This window comes from Mastacembelus armatus, chromosome 17, assembly GCF_900324485.2.
Source record: "Mastacembelus armatus chromosome 17, fMasArm1.2, whole genome shotgun sequence".
In the NCBI taxonomy this organism is placed as follows: Eukaryota; Metazoa; Chordata; class Actinopteri; order Synbranchiformes; family Mastacembelidae; genus Mastacembelus; species Mastacembelus armatus.
In genome coordinates, this window is record NC_046649.1 from 2,728,549 (window position 1) to 2,750,060 (window position 21,512).

The 21,512-nt window shown below is 43.9% G+C and overlaps 1 protein-coding gene across 1 annotated transcript in view; it reads right to left on the reverse strand.

Annotated features, from left to right (window-relative positions):
• Positions 1-707: 707 nt before the first annotated feature.
• Positions 708-21,512, reverse strand: part of LOC113134103 (uncharacterized) — a 30,279-nt gene continuing 9,474 nt past the window's right edge. Inside the window, exons 2-6 of the mRNA XM_026313339.1 lie at positions 14,131-15,366; positions 13,560-13,774; positions 1,908-2,117; positions 770-1,019; positions 708-716 (exon numbers count right to left, since the gene is read on the reverse strand). Of these exons, the coding sequence (XP_026169124.1) occupies positions 708-716; positions 770-1,019; positions 1,908-2,117; positions 13,560-13,774; positions 14,131-15,366 (1,920 nt within the window). The remainder of the gene's footprint in view (positions 717-769; positions 1,020-1,907; positions 2,118-13,559; positions 13,775-14,130; positions 15,367-21,512) is intronic.

Sequence of the window (21,512 nt, forward strand, 5' to 3'; positions counted from 1 at the left end):
GTTAGCGTTAAATTAAGATTAGGTAAGGGTTAGGGTTAGTCAGGTAGTGGTTATGATTAGGGTTAGGGTAAGTCTCCAGGAAATTAATATAAGTCAATGTAATGCCCCCACAGTATAAGTATGTGTGTGTGTCAGCCAACCTTATGGTCACAAGACAAACTGGATCGTTCCATTTTACGGGTCCTGGAGGGGGATGAAGGTGAGGAGACACATTTGTCTCGATCTTCTGGTACTGAAATAGCATTAAAGGAAAGACAATTACAAAGAAAACAAATATAATGTTATTAGATTATCATGAGACAGACAAAAACAGCTGTACAGCTCTCTGTCTGGTATTCAGTCTGGTATTGGTGTTCAACAACTGTTACTGAAGGGTAAAACATCATCTGCGGCTGCATTGAGTTCAGATACATGGACATGGAGATGGACATGGACAATACGTACCATTGCATCTGATGTTATTGTGCAGGCCTGGAGACACCAGCACAGTATCGTACCGCTCTCTCCCTCTTTTCCAATCCTCCTCTCTATTCCTTTTCCACATCTCCTCCCTCTGCCTCCGCCACTCATCCTCTCTTTGCCGCACCATCCTAATTTCCTGCTCAACCAGTGATTGGCTGCTGAGGGAGCGCAACTTAAAAAAGGGATTGGAGGAGAAAGTGCTTTCCTGCATTTCCATGGGCACAGGAGTGGAACTCAAGCAGAACTCAGAAGCACTGCGAATGATCAGATTGGAGGTTTCCACAACAATAACATTGGCAGATGTCACTGCATCCAGGCTTGTTGGCCAATCAGAAAGACCCCCTATTGCAGAAGACAGTAGGTGGTTCCTGGAGGCAGAGTTGGAGGAATCAGGCTCCCTGTTAGGCTCCAGGATGATGACATTGTTGGCAGTCATTTCGTGGTAGACAGATCGAGGAAGGGAGGATGAGTAGGAAGAAGAAGGTGAGATGGACAGAGTAGGGGTGCGGCAGGCCGGTGGTCGGGGTGGCGACCTTCCTGTCTGTAGGGTGGATGGTCTGAACACAAAACAATAGAAAACACACAAATGCAGTTCTCCCAAAATGCACACAAAGTACCCTCTTTTAGCTCATTGTTTTGGTTTTCTAACCTGTATTGTAAATAACACTCTTAAACTTATTTACAAACACAGCAGCAGTTTTCAGAAAAACTACTTTGATAGACCCACTGCACAACACCTGTCTCACACCAAACAGCAGACAGACACAGTTGGTGGCAAAACAATGAAGTATATACAGTGTACAATAGCTTAAGAGCCAGATATTCTACTTAAGAGTAATAATATCATTGTAAAGGGAGCTAACATGAGAGTGAATATTGGATTTATATTTGTCTGATTTGCAAGTAGGTTCTTATTTACTACCATAAAAAATAAAACTTGATAATATGTCAGTGTGCATGATGCCAAAAATGCAGTCTTAAATTAATTTAATCATTGTGATCTTTTAAATTTCAGTCCTGAACATACTGGCATAATGTATTTACATTTATTCCATAGTGTAACAACTTTGAATTGTCTCTCATTCTAGCGTCTGTATGGTACTGGCTCAACTGTAGGGTCAGTTTGGCCAGTTAAATTAAATAAATGGATCCTGGTGCAAATATATGAGTTAAGATTTAGACAGTTGTCTTCCATTGCAAATGTACAGCTATAGCTCAGTTGACAATGGAATCACGTCCATGAGGTATATCCTAAGGTATGACGTGCATTCACCTACACTCTTTGACTCCCAGTCTACAGCACAAAACTCTTGATTTGGAACTGCATTTATACTGATGAAACGTTTTTTAAAACAAACCCAAAGCGTCACTTAGGATGCCAAAAACAGCTCATGTAATAGAATGGTGGCAGCAAAGAATCTCAGTCAATGGATCTATTTGTTTACCTGGGTATAGCCAGACCCTGTGAAATAATCCCTCTCTCCCTGCGGTGTCTTTCGTCTCTCTCCAGAGTCAGTCGGATCTCTTTTTCCACAGCACTCTCTGGCTCCTCCAGGGGGCTGCGGTATGATAGGTCATCAAGGCCTGAGTCCTCTGAACTGGGAGACAGTGTGCAGGACACAGGGGGCTCCCTGGGGAATGGGGGATGGATCTCCCTTTAAGAGGAAAGGAGGTGTAGTGATTTTGACTTTATTCATTTTCTTATCAATTATCTGTGAAAATCATCAATGAATTACCTTGGAGCACCAAGTTATTTTCTGGGACTAGCCGTTGATATGAATGCAATTATCAAATTTGGAAATCTGAAGAACGACTTCAGAACAGTAACCTAGTAACCTTATAGCTTCACAACCAACAGAGACCAGGAGATAAGGACTGAGGTTTCTGTTGGGTATTGAACTTGTTGGTATTTTGAGCCATTCTGAAGAAGCTAACATAGCTGTATGCTAATTTTGAGTGTTTTAAACTGAGGAGTTGTTGATGCTAATTGTGATTAGCTACCAAACTAACAAGTGAGCTAACAAGCTAAACTAAGTAACGCCACTCAAGCTGTGTGCTGAATGAGAGTCAAGCAGCACGTACCTCAGTGAAACACTATGCGGACAATAGATGCTAATAAACTTAATGGAGGATTGCTGAGGTTCCCCTGTTGATTTAACAGTCTCAATCATTGATCTTTTTTTAATTTAGTTTATATCACTTTCCTATTCATATCACAGTTATAATTGATTTTGTTACTATTATCAGCTTAAAGGTACTACAGCCTAAGGTACAATTGTCTCATTACATTATGCTTTTCCCTTTTTGTTGTGCATAGACCAATATATACAACCACTGTAATCACTGCAGAATTTTTTTATTTTTTATTTTTCTTCAATAACCTACTGTCAACCTAAGACAATTTTGATGACTTTATTGCAGCTGTAGGCTTAACTGCTTTATTTAGCTCTAATAATTGCCTTTTTGTTTAAACACTGTTTACTTGAATTTTGAATTAAATCCTACCACTGGGTAAAGAAACTGACAACTGATTCTGCCTTGACTGCCTACAGAAGCAGATACACACATTAGCCAGCTTACCACTAAAACTGAAGGCCCAGAAACTAAAATGACCCAGGTTGAAGGAACAAACAACACCCTGGAACAGACCCTGCTCATGAACATGAACTGGTGACCATATAAACTCAGCTCACTGAGGTAAGTGAAGGCCGTGACGGAGCGGTCAAGCTGCTTCAGTGGAATTTGGGAGAATGAGACAACTTGAAAGCCCAAGATGTGGCATATGCTCAGCACATGGAGAAAGACTGGGTGGCAGTCATGGCCTAATGGGTAGAGAGTGGGACTTTTAACCTGAAAGTTGTGGGTTTGAGTCACTAGACCAAGGAAAATTTGACTAATAAAGTTCTACTGCAGAGGTGAAAATGGTACTCAAATACTTTACTTAAGAAAGGCATCATTACCAAAATACAGAAGTACTCTCTATACTTTCTGCCGCTCATACAACTGTTCCAATTAAGTTTTGACAGGGTGTGGGGTTTGTAAGTGAAAGTTTGTAAGTAAGTTTTCAAATGCAGGACCATCACCCAAAACGGCATAGACAGACCCGACCCCAATATACTGACCAGAACCGTGGTCTCTCCAAACCACCTTGGCACAGCAAAGATCGTAGGTCAACAAGACCTGTATCGAGTCACCATAAAAACTCCCCAGGGGATGACCACCCTGATGATCATTCTTTGCTCACAATACTGAGCCCAAAAGAGTGAGATGAGATCAAGCAAATCATACGTAATGCAAAGAAGAACAAGAACAAAAAGGCGGATCTCCTTTCAGTGACCTCAACAGTCCAGCAACTAAGAGGCAAACCCCTCCTCCCCCTCTCACTGAGATAGTGGACGAAGACTTGTATTCTCACCCTAGTCAACCTGAGAGTGCTCTAGCACCAGTCCATGCTACAGCAGCTCAACCGAATGCAGCTGGAAGGTCAGAACAGGTAGGTAAAAAAGCCACTTCACCGACTGCATTGCATTAGTGGTGCAGTTGGAGTCCAAAAATGCGCCTCCACTAAATCACGCTTCATTCATGGAACACTACCTTTCCAACAGTTCTTGTGCCACCTCACTGAAAGAGGCATTGCACATAAATTTTACTTCTCTGACCTTGGAAAACGTGCTGACACATGAAGCCCTCCTTAACACAGGTGTAGACATCAGTCTGATGTTGTCCTCTCTCTTTGAGAGGCTGCAATGGAAGTCAGCCCAACATGGTCGATACTTGAAACTACATGATTGTAACCTTGAAGTACAGCCATATGCTACTAAAGGTACAACATTGGTTTCAGTGGCCCTGGTACACATCACCATTGGACCTATGAACCTTGTCTACCCTGTGTATATCTCCCCTCTTGACTCCATTCCTCTCCTCGTGGGCAAAGACCTGCTCAATCGCTTTGAACCACTGACTGACTTCAAAAGCTTGCAAATCTCGGCACAGGTCCGTCAACCTCTGCCTATCCCATCTCAACCAGTTGCAGAACCACAATGCTGCGTTCTTGATGTCACATCTCCGAATGATGTAACGGACCAGCAACCCAAATCTGACGCAAATCCTATCATGACCATGGCTGCAGAAACAACACAGCAACCATCATGGCCCCCAGTTGAGCTCTTGTCATGACACACCTTCTTATGTGCTTTGACTAAACCTGCTTCGGACACAGAATACTGTCCGCAAATCCTCCAAGGCATCATGCTTAATGGGAAACAGATTGACGATGTCAGACTGACTTTGTGGTCTGAAAGGTCTGCCATCAGCAGAATACTTTATGTTTCACTAGTACAATCTAACCCTGGTCTCCATTAGCAACTAAGCCAGTCTGCTTCCCACAGGATCCCATCTTATGGCCGTGCTGCCTGCTGATGGCGTCTGTGCCCTGCAGACACAGTGGAACCAGCAAACTTTGACTCATTCCTTTCTGTTTGTTCCTGATCTGCCTGGTGCGAATAGATGTACGTGTAGACACGATAAACAACGTTTTATGGTCTTTTACTGGACCTCAAACTACCTCCTTGCAGTATGATCTGAAGAACTTAAAATCAGGCCAAATCATACCAGAAGCCTGCCAAGTTATTACTGGACACCAAGTAACTGTGCCAGCTAAGACACTGAACGTGCCCCTTCGGCTGCATATCAGGCCTGGGCAAAGCCTCAACCACACGCAGGCGTTCTTCCAGCCAGCACCTTTGTTCTTTCACTTAGGACTGACGTTGCAAGTTAGCCCACTGCTAACACTGACCGTAAAATCTACATGTATCCAGGTGCATAACCGCACCACAGAGGAGATACTGATTCCCAAGTACACCCAATTGGGATGACTTATATGGTCAGATTTTCATGACTTTATGTTGACGGTCCATATGACCGGTCACATCCCACCTCCGCTACTGTCTGAGACTTCAGACAGTCCAGTGGTGCATACTAAACCATCTCAGGCCATAGCTATTGCCCCTGTTCTGATACAGGTGGATGATCCAGTGTTCCAGTTTGCCCTCACATACAGCCAGCATATGACACTACAGGCAGTTACTGTCCTGTCTGTCAGGTCTGACACAAATCTAACCCCCCGAACACTCTCGACACCATTTCTTTGACCAAAGTCTATCAGGATAGTATCAGGAGTATGTCAGGACATGGTCGCATGTTTTGGAAAAGCAATCTTAACCCTCTGGGGTCTGAGGGGGTTTTGGGGTCCTGGACAAATTTTGACATGCTCTGACATTTGTGCTTAAACATATTAATGGCTAAAGTCTGATAACACTGTAATCAGCACAAACTGGGCTACAATATGTTAGCAACTTTATACATGATTGTATACATATACATAGTGTTATCCTTAGAATACGGGTCTAAACAGCTGTAGACTTAAATAAGGGGTTTGGAACCTCCAGCTGTAGTCTACTTGATCCTAGACATAAGAGTCCGGGACTCAGGATCGTCTCCGCAGATAGTCTGTGTTGAGGTACTTTTAGTCCATCGGGGATGGGACAAACTGAAAGTAGGGGACCCACAAATATGGGTCAGCGTGGTCCGATAGTCGATATCATAGGGGGCAAATATGGTGACAAAGCGGTGGCATGCCTTTTATTTTTATTCTTGCTTATGTATTTTTAACCTGCCTTTTATTTCTGTAAAGCACTTTGAATTACTCTGTGTATGAATTGTGCTATATAAATAAACTTGGCCTTGCCTTGCCTTGCCATGATTGTGTTTTTAAGAAAACAGTGTTTATGCATGGTTAGTGAAAAACTACAATTTTTAAGTCACTGAAATAAGACCATAAAACACAAACAGAACATTGGTTCACAAGACTTTGGAGAAATGCATCTTGTAGTGTAAAGTGTTTACTTCAAAATTATGTGAAAGTCATCTTGTTCACTCATTCACAGTAAACAATACACTGATTTAAATTTTTTAATTTGTTTAGAAAAGACATATGCAAGAAGGTGTGTCTCAGGATGAATAGTCATGTGATTTACCTGAGAAGACAAAAGACGCACTTAACGACCAGACAAAGACCCGCATAATGAGCCTTTCAGTCAATGTGGCTGATAGGGCATTAGTGCAATACAATACAATACAATGCGGTGTCAAACGTTCGTCATTTGAGTCGTGTTTTTACTCTGAGGACAAACTAAACTCTTCATCACTGTCTGGAATATACGAAGCGCGTCTTCACCTGTGTGTCGTGCCATCATCCAAACGCACAGAAAAAGTGAGTAAATTCTATGATGAAGTTTGACATTTTATGCCATTTCTTGGGGGCGTACACAGAACTACCTGGCTTACCTCAAATTATTTCCATATGAACAGTGCGCTCAGTGCGATGTGGGATCACATTAGCTATAATGAGGTGAGACAGGAGAAACTGTACTGCTCCTTACTTTCATACGGATTAAATAAAAAGAGATGATTTCTTTTTGACTTGACTTGTTTCATTTAAAAGAAGATATTTCAAAGTTTCTAGCCATGTATTTCTTATTTTTATGAGGCAAGTATTCGCTGAGTCAAGGTGGCAGTGAAGTAATCACGCCATTTAATGAGATCCTCTGAAATCCACAATTTTGAACAAAATAATATTTTCCCTCTCTGTAGTCCTTGCTCAGAATTAATTTATGACTATGAATTTCCCGCCTCTCGGCAAGAATAGATAGAAGAGACAATTTGTTCATCCTTGCTTCGCCCTTCTCCTCTTTCCGCTTTGCTCATTCCTCTAGGTCAGTGATTCTTAACCATGGGTCCGCGGCCCATTCTTGGGCCACGAGCGCCAAATAGTGGGCTGCAAAAAACTTTCAGCTCTGCACCAGTGGTCCGCAAGGGCCGCGGGACTACAATGCAGCTTCCCACCACTTGGTGGCAGTGAGTCGCCAGCCAGTTGTTTAACACGCTTCAATAAGCAGCAACAGAAGAAGTCAGTTCCAAACTTTTGGCTGAAGATATGGAGAAGTTTTTAAAACTAAAAAATGAAGATTAAAGTGGTGCCAACCCCTCTTCAAAGGCTAAATTTGTGCGCAAGGGTACGGAGGTAGCGAGGCAGAGCCCAGAGCCCAGTGGGTTGAGTGTGGGATAACGCTATCCAACGAAGCACTGAAGCCTTCAAAATTAAGGCGGCATCTAGAAACCAAACAATCAAAGCTAGTTGGAAAGCCGGTTGATTTTTTTAAGAGAAAAGAAAATGGGCTTCTGATACAGAGAAGATCTATCGTGTCACTGACTGGCGACGCTAAATGTGCTTTGAAGGCCAGCTACCTCGTAGCCAGACGTGTGGCGCAGAGTAAGAAAGCGTTCACCATAGCGGAGGAATTGGTTCTGCCTGCTGCTGTGGACATGCGCCGTGAGATCATCGGGGAGGCTGCTGCAAAGAAGCTGAAGACCATCCCACTGTCAAACGACACTGTTTGTCACCGTATTGCTGACATGGCCTCAGACATACAGCATCAGCTTCTGGAGAGAATAAAAAATAGCCAGTTTTTCTCTTTGCAGCTAGACGAGTCGACTGATGTCACAAATGCTGCACTGCTGCTGGTTTTTGTTCGCTATCGCTGGGACAGCAGTTTGCAAGAAGACATACTATTTTGTGGAGAGCTACCAACTCGAGCTACAGCTGAGGAATGTTTCCGCTGCATGGATAACTACTTCACTGAGAATGGCCTGGACTGGCAGAACTGTGTTGGAGTGTGCAGTGACGGTGCAGCGTCAATGACTGGCAGGCAGCACGGCATCATCTGGCAGATACTTGATCATGCGCCAGAAGCTAAATGGACCCACTGTTTTCTCCACCGTGAAAGCCTTGCAGCAAAAAAATTGTCACCAGAGTTCCACGAGGTGATGGATGTAAGTGTGAAAACCATCAACTTCATTAAAAATAATGCTGTGAACTCCAGATGTTTTGCTAAACTTTGTGAGGGCATGGAAGCAGATCATGTCCAGCTGCTCAATCACAGTGAGGTAAGATGGCTCTCAAGAGGACTTGTCCTCAAGCGATTGTTTGAGCTGAGGAATGAGGTTTTCTCTTTTCTCACTGAGAGAAAATCTCATCTTGCACATTACTATACCAACACCAAGTTCACAGCTAAACTTGTCTACCTCTGTGACATTTTTTCTCTGCTGAACCAGCTGAACATCTCACTTCAAGGGAGAAATAGCAACATATTTTTTGTTGCAAACAAAGTTCAAGCTTTCAAGAGGAAACTTGCTTTGTGGACTAAGAGGGCCCAGGAAGAGAGAATGGACATGTTTCCACTTTTGTCTGGCATTTTGGAAAACTCCCCTCAGGTGAAGATCAGTCATTCAGTCTTTCAGCACCTCTCACAACTGGCAGAGAAATTTAATGAATACTTTCCTGAGGATCCCAGAGAGGGGACACATGTGGGTTGTGGACCCATTTTCAGTGGATACCACAGTGGATACCACTGAAAATGATGTTGCTTTGCCCTCACATCTGGAATCACAGCTTCTGGAAGTTTCCACTGACAGCACTTTAAAGGGGCAGTGGGGAAAACTGGACCTAGGCTCCTTCTGGATTGTTGTCTCAAAGGAGTACCCACGTCTAGCACTGAGGGCTGTGAAACTCCTTCTCCCATTCACGGCTACATACCTGTGTGAATCAGGGTTCTCCATTGTGGCCACAACTAAGACCAAAGCTCGCAACAGACTCAGAGCATCACTGGAGGCTACCCTGAGAGTGAGCCTTTCCCCCATTCCACCCAGACTGGATCTGATCATGTCTGAGAGGCAGGCCCAAGTGTCTCATTAAGAGGGGAACATAAATTGGGAGTTGTAGCATGTTAAAAAAATGACACAGTCACTGTTGTGACTGTTATTATTCATTTGTCACAGATTTAGAGAGTAACTTCTAGTTCTGCCATGCAAAAATTAAGAATGCTAAATTGTCAAATTCATCAGCAGGTTATAAGGCAAAATTTAATTTGCACTTTATTTAAATTTCATTTACAGTTTATTTATTTAATTTAAAACTTTTATTTTAAATGTATTAATTTTATTACCACAGAATTTTATTTATCAGAATTTCTGTTCAGTTTTTTGAGAGTATCTAAATATTTTTGGAATTCTGATTTATGTGTTAATAAGCTTGACTTGAGCCTTTATATTTGTTCCTGTAGCAACTTGATTTGTTATAATTGCTAGCCTGTTCAATGCTGTTGTATCGTGTTACATACACGATCGAAAATAAATGTTATTGAGATGATCACAGTGTATCATATCATTTATTTCACAAGGTTTTAGCTTGTTAAACCTTAAGTGGACTTGATTTAGTTATTAAATACAAATCAAACCAAGAATCAGATCAATTGAAATTAAAGTGTTAATATTTGAATGGGCCCCGGGCCACTTTGCACTGGGAAACTTGGGCCCTGGGGTCAAAATGGTTAAGAACCCCTGCTCTTGGTCTTTTGCCCTTTTTACAGTTTTTGTATTTTTTTGCTTCAATTCGAATTCTTGGTCCTTTTTCTTACTTAGTTTTTTTGTAACTTTAACTTTTAAATACCTTATTTTTCTGTAATAATCAAGTTACCAATGACAAGTTAGATAGCAAAGTTTTTGTGTTTTTTTTTAATCACTAATTGAAGACGTACGGCAGCAACTCACCAGCCCAGCTGAGTTTCCAGCAACTACATCGCCAGGCACCCAAAGCACCCCTCTGACTCTCCAGGTGATGAAGAGGTGTTTCAGGTTCGTTAACCCGAAGTTTGCCTCCCAGATTGAACGACATTGTGGGTTACTGCCAGCCAGCCTAGGCGAAACATCATCAAAGTAGGCTACACCTGCCTCTCTCTATTCTCTGAATCAGCTGGTGTCTCACTTACTGCCGCACCAAATAATTTTCCAAATTGTCCACGTTTATTAAGTAATTCCTGTTGCTAGTTCCTCTTCTAAGGGTCGGTGATCAAACTACAATGCCACTTTGACTACTAATAATTAAAATCACATAGAGGTAGATTAGTTCAATTGTTATTCATGTTATTTGCAGTAACACTGAAGTACACAATTCTATCATTTATGCTCAGTTTTAATAAATGGCAGAAATCTCAATCCTTCTCTTCTGGTCTCTGTTGGTTGTGAAGCTATAAGGTTACTGTTGGGTATCAAACTCGTTCTTCAGATTTCCAAAGTTGATAATTGCATTCACATGATTTGAATGGATAGTCCCCAAAAATGACTTGGTGCTCTGGGGTAGTTCATGGTTTTCACAGATGATTGATAAGAAAATTAATAAACTCAAAATCGCTACAGAGGCATGGGCAGATTATAGGCCAATGGGCCCCATGTAAAAAGCCCATATCCCTCAATTTTGTTGTTTTTTATGGTAGTTTTTAGTCATTTGATTCACTTTCAAATGGAAAGGTAAACAGCATCTTCACGGTTCTTGGGGCCAGGGACCCCCCTGCAACCCAGCTACTGTAACTTCCTACAACCTTGCAAATAAAAATCATTGCTAAGTCAAAGAAACTATTAAGGAGAAGAAGAAGAAGAGTACTTTATTAATCCCCAAGGGGACGTTCAATTGTTACAGCAGTTATTCTAATTTAAAGTTATTAAATGTCATATTATTTAAACTACTATTAATTAATAGTAATTAATAAAGTAATAAAATCTTCTTTTCCTTTCGGCTGCTCCCTTCAGGGGTCGCCACAGCCAGTGTTAATTTTGACAGCAGATTTTAATTTAGTTTTAGTCATAGTCTTTTGACTAAAATGCAATTTTAGTTTTAGTCATATTTTAGTCATCTGCTTTGTTTTAGTTTTAGTCTAGTTTTAGTCGACTAAATCTACTGTAGATTTAGTCGACTAAAATCTATTGGGTTTAATTTAAGTGTAATTTAGTTAAACTATTGTAATGTACAAAATAACTTAAAATTAAATTAAAACAAGTTTCATTAAACATATGGAATATAGCCTTTTCATAAAAGACCAAAAATTAGATATGCATTGTTTATAACTTGCATATGATATTCTTCATTCTTTAAAGCAAAAGTGTTTTTTAAATATTTAAAAGAAAAACTGCTCCACATGGTTTACACAAAGTCTTGTGTCTGTGGTACTCTTTCTTGGCATGAAACCATGCTGCTGCTCACAAATGCTTACTTCTCGCCTCAGTCTAGCCTCCACTACTCTTTCCCATAACTTCATTGTGTGACTCATCAGCTTTATTCCTCTGTAGTTTCCACAACTCTGCACGTCTCCCTTGTTCTTAAAGATGGGCACCAGTACACTTCTCCTCCATTCCTCAGGCATCCTCTCACTCTCCAAGATCTTGTTAAGTAGCCCAGTCAAAAACTCTACTGCCTCCTCTCCTAAACACTTCCATACCTCCACAGGTATGTCATCCAGACCAACTGCCTTCCCACTCTTCATCCTCTTCAACACCTTCCTCACTTCATCCTTACTGATCTTTGCTACTTCCTACTCCACAACAGTCACCTCTTCTACTCTGTGCTCTCTAACATTTTCCTCATTCATCAACTCTTCAAAGTATTCCTTCGATCTTTCCATCACACTTGTGGCACCTATCAACACATCTCCATCCCTGTCCTTTATCACCCTAACCTGCTGCACATCCTTCTCATCTCTGCCTCTCTGCCTGGCCAACCTGTACAAATCCACCTCTCCCTGCTTAGTGTCCAACCCATTATACAAATCCTCATACGCCTTTTGTTTGGCGTTTGCCACCTCTACCTTCAATTTACGCTGCATCTCCCTGTACTCCTGTCTGTTTTCTTCTGTCCTCTCAGTGTCCCACTTCGTCTTAGCTAACCTGTTCCTCTTAACACACTCCTGAACTTCCTCATTCCACCACCAAGTTTCCTTATCTGCTTTCCTCTTTCCAGGTGACACACCGTCCTACCTGTCTCCCTGATCACTTTAGCTGTAGCTGTCCAGTGATCTGGAAGAACCTCCTGACCTCCCAGAGCCTGTTTCAGCTCCTCTCTGAAAGCCACGCAACACTTCCACCACTCTTCTGCTCTGCCCTTGTCCTCTTCATCTTCCTCACCACCAGAGTCATCCTACACACCACCATCCTATGCTGTCTGGCTACACTCTCCCCAACTACTACTTTGCAGTTAAACAAAGTAATAAAGTAATTTATTTTGGGGGCTTTGTGTGTGTGTGTGTGTGTGTGTGTATGTGCGTGCATGCGTGTGCAAGTGGTGTGTGTGTATGTGTGTGCGCATTATTGTTTATATTGTGGAATTATAGAGTCTTATGGCCGTGGACACAAAAGACTTCCTGAATCTCTCAGTCTTGGCTTTAGGGGGAATTAGTCTGTGGCTGAATGAACTTCCCATTCGCCACAGTTCATCATGAAGTGGGTGGGCAGAATTGTCCAGTATGGAGTTTATTTTGTCCACCATCCTCCTCTCTGCCACAGCCTCCAGACTGTCCAGTTCCAGTCCAACAACAGATTTTGCCTTCCTGATTAACTTATTTGGTCTGTTGGCCTCACCAGCCTTGATGCCACCTCCCCAGCACACAACTGCAAAGAACATTGCACTCGCTACTACAGACTGATAGAACATCTTCAGTAGCTTGTTGCACACACCAAAGGAACAGAGTCTCCTGAGGAAGAACAGTCTGCTCTGTCCTTTCTTGAAGAGTGCATCTGTATTGTTTGACCAGTCCAGTTTGTTGTTAATGTGGACTCCAAGGTATTTGTAGGAGTCCACAATCCCTACTTCCTCTCCAAGGATGGAGACAGGGACTGGGGGTCTTCCTGCTCCTCCTAAAGTCCACCACCAGTTCTCTGGTTTTCTTGATATTGAGCTTTAGACAGTTGTTGTTACACCAATCAACAAAGCTTTTTATCAAGTGTCTGTATTCCTCATTGTTATCATTATTAATGACAATAACACAATTTAAACTGTTTAAACAGTTTAATATATAAAGTGCTTAACTTTCCTTATAAGTTTAAATCTTAAAATTGTGGTATACATGTATTTTAGTTTTGATCTAGTCAGCAACTTGTATCTGCAAGAAAACAATTAGAAGAGTAAAACTAGCAGTACCTCCAGTATTTCCTACCTGTGTTTGAGGCGTGGGCTGCGAGTTGGGGGGTATAGTGAAGTGTGTGTTCCCTGGAAGCTTCCCTGAGCTCTGAGCCCAGGTTTAGGAATGGGCTGTCCTTTCACTTCCTCCTCCAACTTCTTCCACTGCTGTCGGGCCAACAGAAAGTCTACGTGCTCATTGGAGACATTTTCACTGAGGGTCTCCTGGTGCACACAGAAATCTACAGGAACCTGACAGAAAATATGACATTCAAGTTTGAATTACTAAAAATATAGGATGTTAATGGGACAAATTGGACAAGGCAGCATATGTGAAACACCAGTACACCTGACTTTGCGGACTCTTTTTGACTGTTTATAATGTTTATTCATACCTGTTTTATTTTTGTGTACTAATGAATCCCAAATTATAAATTGATTATCTTGTTGAAAAAAGTAAAATGAGTTGTATACTATAGAATCCTCCAATAAGATTGTGTTAGGATTCTAAGTTTGATACCTGCAAAACTTTACAGTTAATAATCAAGATGTCTGTTGGACAAAAAGTTTGAGTTCACATGTTCTATGTGAAGCTAGAAATAGCTTACCCTCCTGTCAGGGTCTGTGGAGCTGGCTGTGGAACTGACAGAAGGGGACCGCAGGAAAAGATCTCTCCTTGACCTCATCTGCTCTTTATCATCATCCCTACTTACCCTCCTCACCTCATGCTCATTCTCTGTTTCCTCCTCTCTCTGCTCCTCTATTTCAGTCTCTATCTTATCTTCTTCTGCTTGTCTTTCTTCATGGTCTCCTGCTCTCTGCTCTTCCTTGTTCTTTCCATCACATATGCAATCATGTATCCCTCCAACTGCTTCCCCCTGGCTAGTGACATCAGATAGTGTGAAGGCTGCCCACTGGTCATCTCCAGTGTCACTGTCTGAGTACACAATAGCCAGCTCAGCCTGAAGGCAGTCGCTAAGGTGACCATCACTAAGGTCATCTCTGTTGCCAAGGTTGTTAACCCAGGCATCCTGCATCATGGTCCCTGCTGACTGCTCTGAAGGACAGGTGACAACTAGGGGCTCTGATAATGAAGGACACAGTGGACTGTCAGAGATGAAGAGAAGCTCTAATAAAGCATCTTCTTTTGCTTCTCCAACTATCTGGGCCCTCCAATCATCTTCTGCCTCTGTGTTTTCTCTCCCTCCGTCTTTTCCCTCTGTTGCTCCACTTCCTTCATCTTCAGCCTCTATTTTTTCTCTCCCTTCATGCTCTTCATCCATTTCACTTTTCTCCCCATTGTCTTTCTCTTTTTTTCCTTTACTTTCATCTTCTCCTTTAACATTTCTTCTACCTTCATCTTCTCTCTCCAATCCTCTCTCTTCAACCTCTCCTTCTGATTCCCCTCTCCCTACTTCTTCTCCCTCCGCCTCTTCATCCTCTACTATTCCTCCATCTTCTCCCTGTCTTCTTCTCTCTGCATCTTGTCCCACTTCACTTTCACTCCCTCCCTTTTTCCCCGTCTGCTCTCCTATCTCAAACACAAGGTAGTCACATTCATCTCCATCTCTTTTTCCACTTTCAAGTTCTGCAGCGTCGTTTTCCTCCCCATGGACCTCTGGGTACTGAAGCTCCTGCACTTCCTGACTATGGCTGCTAAATAAGTTGCCTCTTTCTAGGTCTGTTGGTGGTGGTGGTGGTGAGCTGATCTCCATGGTAACCGAATCTATTTCCTGCGTAGCAGAGGAAGAGTTTTCCACAAGGTTGTTGTTTCCAGAGCTACTGTTGTTGTGGTTACCATCTGTTAGCTCCGGTGTTGTCCTCCTTAGACCAGCTGTGGCTCTCTGTGGAAACATACATTTACACTATAAGGCCTGATCACCGATACACATAAGTTTTTTTGTTATTTATGCAGTGTATTTTTAGTATAAAAGTAGTAGTAGTAAAAAGTAGATGAAATGTTGAAAAAAATCAAAATCTACACTGTGGTCTTAGGATCTTCTGCATCCTGCCATGTCTGTAACTAAGCATGCACAGAAGTCATATTACAGTGTGTGATGTCACGTAAGGCAATGTAAGGCCTAAAACATACTTTATACAAGTTGTCTCTTCGCACTAACCCTGTAGCGCCCAAATTAAGAAAAAATGAGCAAAAAAATTTTTGACCTCTCAGATATTGTTTTAGGAGGCCTGTGATGTAGGTTTTTCAATTTTTTTACATTTTAGTAAGTTTTTAGGGACACGTTGTCATGTTGCAACGTTGGGCCTAGTTGGGAGCAGAATTTCTGTATTTGTACTCACTTTGTCTGAACAGATATACAAAACATTTAAGCATTCATATGCAGGGTTGATTGCTTACTTAGCCCCACAACAGTAAATATCATGAGTAATAATCTTGGGTCTTATATTGTAGTAGATAAACTGAAAGAATAGGCAGGGTGGTAGGTCAAAGTATTATCATTTCAATGCAAATGCAAAAATCCTCTACATTCAAACAATACTGTCTGGTTGGCCTATTATGCTCTCCATTTATCATACTAAAAGGTACACATGCATCCCCCCACAGCACTTACAGGTTCACATTCAAGACCATTCACATCTGTCCCCGAACAATGCAACAGGCATCCCCCCAAAACATCTAGAACATTCAGATCCTGTTTTTCTATCTCCTAATGCAAACTGCTACTTGGGCAACACTCATAAAAACAATCTCAGGATCATTTAGAAGTTAAAAAACAAAAATCTACAAAGATACAGGGAGTTTCAGATACTGCTTTAGCTGAATTTATTCCTGTGTTTAATTATGGTCTAAGCTAAACTAAGAAAAAATTAACAGAAAAGCACATTTAGAACTTAGTTACAATGAACCATCTAACACTTTAAATTGCTACTACAATTATTTTCAATGCAGTGTCCTTATGTAATGTGTAAGGTGCACAGCCTATTTTGACTACCACTCTGGGCCAACATTGTAGAATTAAAACATAGACATAAGGTGCACAAGATGAAATATTGAAATATTTCAACACTGGTAATTGCAGGGCTAGGGCTGTGCAATTAATCGAATTCTGAATTTGATTTAGATTTTGGGGGTCAACGATCACAAAAACTATGTAATCGAGAAAAAAACATTTTTCCGTTATTTTGACGCACACGCGCACATTTCGCCCAAACTCTCTCAGCCTATACTGTCGGTGGTTTTTGTGGTATCTGGTGGCATTTGAAAATCGACGTGAGTGAAGATGGCAGAAAGCGAGCAGCCACAGAAGTCTTTGGTCAACAAAAGAGGTAGAAGCAGTTCCGTTGTTTGGATTCAAAGAAGCAGATGTGGATCAAAAACATATGTGCAAGATTTGCTACACGGTGGTGTCGATATGACATTTGAATATATTTTATATTATTTGTTCTAAGGAGAATTCAATATTTTGTTCAATAAATGCAACATATTTCCAAAGTCAATGAGTAATTAGTAGGGCAGCATGCTGGATGAGTGGTTAGCGCTGTTGCCTCACAGCAAGAAGGTCCTGGATTTGCAACCCGGTCTTTCTGTGTGGAGTGTTCTCATGTTCTCTCTATGCTTGCGTGGGTTTACTCCAGGTACTCTGGTTTCCTCCCACAGTTCAAAAACATGTATGTCAGGTTGATTGGTGACTCTAAAATTGCTTGTAGGAGTGTGTGTGGTTATTTGTCTTTGTGTGTTTATATGTGGCCCTGTGATCTGATCTGATCTGACCTGTCCAGGGTGTACCCCTGCCTTCCACCTGAAAGAGAGCTGGCCTGTGACCTTGGTTAAGGAATAAGCGGGTATAGAAAATGGATGGATGGAATGAGTAATCATGTAAAATAATTGCGATTTCAATAATGACCAAAATAATCGTGATTATGATTTTTTCCATAATTGAACAGCCCTAATTCGCACCCAAATGACTTGAGCCTGGACCAATGTGTGTCCCCGATGAATATAGCCAGTGCACCTTGGTCGAGTTGGTCAAGCTCATTCCACATCGCTGATAGTCAGTTGTACTGAACATTTGTGTGGTTGAGCTGAAGTCAACCCAAACAGAAGGGGTCAGCTAAAATAGGTTATGACTTAGTAAAAACTTCTGTTTTGCACTAGATCGGTGATGCTGAAGACCTGGATTCATACACTCGAGACATGAGTGCACACAATTGTTATGACCCCCTCCTTGCTTTTCTGTTATTTTGCAGGTGGTGAAGGTGGGTGTGATCCAGAGTGGATAAGCAAGTGGTGATTGAACGGTTACGAAATGAAACCGAACAGGCTCAGATAGCGTTACAATAAGCTAGATTGGAATTGGTTAAGGATGGTTAGCTTTCTAGGGAAAGTAGTCCAGAGGGTATGCGTTTGGTTTCTTCAAGTTCTCCTGTTGTGACTAATTTACGGCTTTTGCCAAAGATCAATGAAAAAGACCCTGATTTGTTTTTTTCTTTATTTGAACGGATTGCATAGATAAGGAATTGGTCAGATTCGAAGCGGATTTTGTTGTTGCAGAGTGTTTTTTTTTTGGTAAAGCACAAGAAGCATATGTGTCTTTGAGTGGTGATAATTTAACTTATAAATTAGTTAAGGATGCTGTATTGAAGGTGTCTGAGCTGGTTCTGGAAGCGTATCATCAGCATTTTAGAACATGGGAGAAGAGGACTAACCAGTCGCATATGGAATTTGCGAGGGAGCTGGCTAATCACTTTTATCACTGGTGTATGGCTTCTGATGTTAATGATTTTGAGAGCTTGACTAATTTGGTGATTCTGCAACAATTCAAAAATACTTTGTCTAGCCGAGTTGGCACTTTTCTTACAGAATGTAAGGTTACAGCTGTCAAGGAAGTGGCTGCATTGGTGGATGAGTATTATTTGATTCATAAGAATTGGCCTGGGGGAGGCGTTTCAGTGACCTCTTATGGAGCGAAAACCAAGGACTGTGACGTCGCCCGGCATGGCGAAGCCGGGGCCCCACCCTGGAGCCAGGCCTGGGGTTGGGGCCCGTTGGCGAGCGCCTGGTGGCTGGGTCTCCTCCCATGGGGCCCAGTTGGGCAAAGCCCGAAACAGCGACGTAACACCGCCCTTCTGTGGACCCACCACCCGCAGGAGGATCCATAAGGGGCCGGTGCCTAGTGGATCAGGCAGTGGTCGAGGACGGGGACCTTGGCGACCCGATCCCTGGATGCTGAAACTGGCTCTAGGGACATGGAATGTCACCTCACTGGGGGGGAAGGAGCCTGAGCTTGTGCGGGAGGTCGAGCGGTACCGACTAGAGATAGTCGGACTCACCTCCACGCACAGCCTGGGCTCTGGAACCCAGCTCCTTGAGAGGGGCTGGATTCTCTTCTACTCCGGAGTTGCTCGCGGTGAGAGGCAGCGAGCTGGTGTGGGCTTGCTCATAGCTCCCCAGCTCAGCCGCCACGTGTTGGAGTTTTCCCCCCAGAGTGAAAGGGTCGTTTCCCTGCACCTTCGGATCAGGGATAGGTCAGTGCACAACAGTGCAGAGTACCTGACCTTTTTGGAGTCTCTCGGGGGGGTGCTGAAAGGTGCTTCTACCGGGGACTCCATAATTCTGTTGGGGGACTTCAACGCTCACGTGGGCAGCGACAGTGAAACCCGGAGGGGCGTGATTGGGAGGAACGGCCTCCCCGATACGAACCCGAGTGGTGTTCTGTTGCTGGACTTCTGTGCTAGTCACAATTTGTCCATAACGAACACCACGTTCAAGCATAAGTGGATCAGTGCACATGGCACCAGGAGGAAGCGGGACAGACTTGGCAGGCCCAAACGTACTATGAGGGTCTGTTGGGAATGTTTGGCCCAACCTGCTGTCAGAGGGGTCTTTAACTCACACTTCCGAGAGGGCTTCTACCCGATCCCGGAGGAGGCTGGGGACATTGAATCCTAATGGACCATGTTTTCCACCTCCATTGTCAACACGGTGGCTAGGAGCTGTGGCCGTAAGGTTTTGGGTGCCTGTCGTGGCGGCAATCCCTGAACCTGGTGGTGGACACCGGAGGTAAGGGATGCCTACCGAGCTTGGTTGGCTTGTGGGACTCCCGAAGCAGCTGGCAGGTACTGCCCGGCCAAGCGTGCTGCAGCCCAGGAGGTGACGGCGGCAAAAACTCGGGTATGGGAGGAGTTCGGTGAGGCCATGGAGAAGGACTACCTGTCATCCCCGAAGAGATTCTAGCAAACCGTCCAGCACCTCATGAGGGGGAAACAGTGCTCTACCAACACTGTTTACAGTGGAAGTGGGGAGCTGCTGACCACGACTGGGGATATTGTCGGACAGTGGAAGGAATACTTCGAGCATCTCCTCAATCCCGTCAACACGTCTTCCATAAGGGAAGCAGGGGCCGGGGATTCGGAGGCTGATTCATTCATCAGCCAAGCCAAAGTCACTGAGGTAGTTCGGCAGCTCCTCAGTGGCAAAGCACCGGGGGTGGATGAGATCCGCCCCGAGTACCTCAAGTCTCTGGATGTTGTTGGGCTGTCATGGCTGACACGCCAGTGCAACATCGTGTGGCATTCAGGGACAGTACCCTTGGATTGGCAGACCGGGGTGGTGGTTCCTCTTTTTAAGAAGGGGGGCCGGAGGGTGTGTTCCAACTACAGAGGGATCACACTCCTCAGCCTCCCGGGGAAGGTCTATGCCAGGGTACTGGAGAGGAGGATTCGGCCGGTGGTCAAACCTCGGATCCAGGAGGAACAATGCAGTTTCCGTCCTGGCCGTGGAACACTGGACCAGCTCTACACACTGTCAAGGGTGCTCGAGGGTTCATGGGAGTTTGCCCAACCAGTCCACATGTGTTTTGTGGACTTGGTGAAGGCATTCGACCGGGTCCCTTGTGACATCCTGTGGGAGGTGCTCCAGGAGTATGGGGTCCGGGGCCCTTTACTGAGGGCTATCCGGCCTCTGTACAAACGGAGCAGGAGCTTGGTTTGCATTGCCGGTAGTAAGTCAGATCTGTTCCCAGTGCACGTTGGACTCCGGCAGGGCTGCCCTTTGTCACCGGTTCTGTTCATTACTTTTATGGACAGAATTTCTAGGCACAGCCAGGGGCCGTAGGGAGTCCAGTTCGGGGACCACAGGATTTCATCTCTGCTTTTTGCAGATGATGTTGTCCTGTTGGCTCCATAGGTTTGCAACCGAGTGTGAAGCGGCTGGGATGAGAATCAGCACCTCCAAGTCCGAGGCCATGGTACTCAACCGGAAAAAGGTGGCTTGCCATCTCCAGGCCAGGGGAGAGATCCTGCATCAGGTGGAGGAGTTTAAGTATCTCGAGGTCTTGTTCACGAGTGAGGGAAAGACGGAACGTGAGATTGACAGATGGATTGGGGCATCAGCAGCAGTAATGTGGTCAGTGTACCGGTCCGTTGTGGTGAAGAAGGATTTACCGGTCAATCTACATTCCTACTCTCACCTATGGTCATGAGCTTTGGGTCATGACCGAAAGAACGAGATCGCGGATACAAGCGGCTGAAATGAGCTTCCTCCGCAGGGTGGCCGGGTGCTCCCTTAGAGATAGGGTGTGGAGCTCGGTCACTCGGGAGGAGCTCGGAGTAGAGCCGCTGCTCCTCCACATTGAGAGGAGTCAGTTGAGGTGGCTCGGGCATCTGTTTCGGATGCCTCCTGGGCGCCTCCCTGGGGAGGTGTTCCGGGCATGTCCCACTGGGAGGAGGCCCCATGGAAGACCCAGGACACACTGGAGGGACTATGTCTCCCGGCTGGCCTGGGAATGCCTCGGTGTCCCCCCCGGAAGAGCTGGAGGAAGTGTCCGGGGAGAAGGAAGTCTGGGTATCCCTGGATTCGGCTACTGCCCCCGCAACCCGGCCCCAGATAAGCGGAAGAAGATGGATGGATGGATGGATGGCATTTAGGAACCCTGTTAAAATTGATCCAATTAATAAGTTACCAATTCCTCGGGCTGGGTTCTAAGGAAAGGGAGCATACCCGAAAGGAGATATGCGTAACTACTGCAGG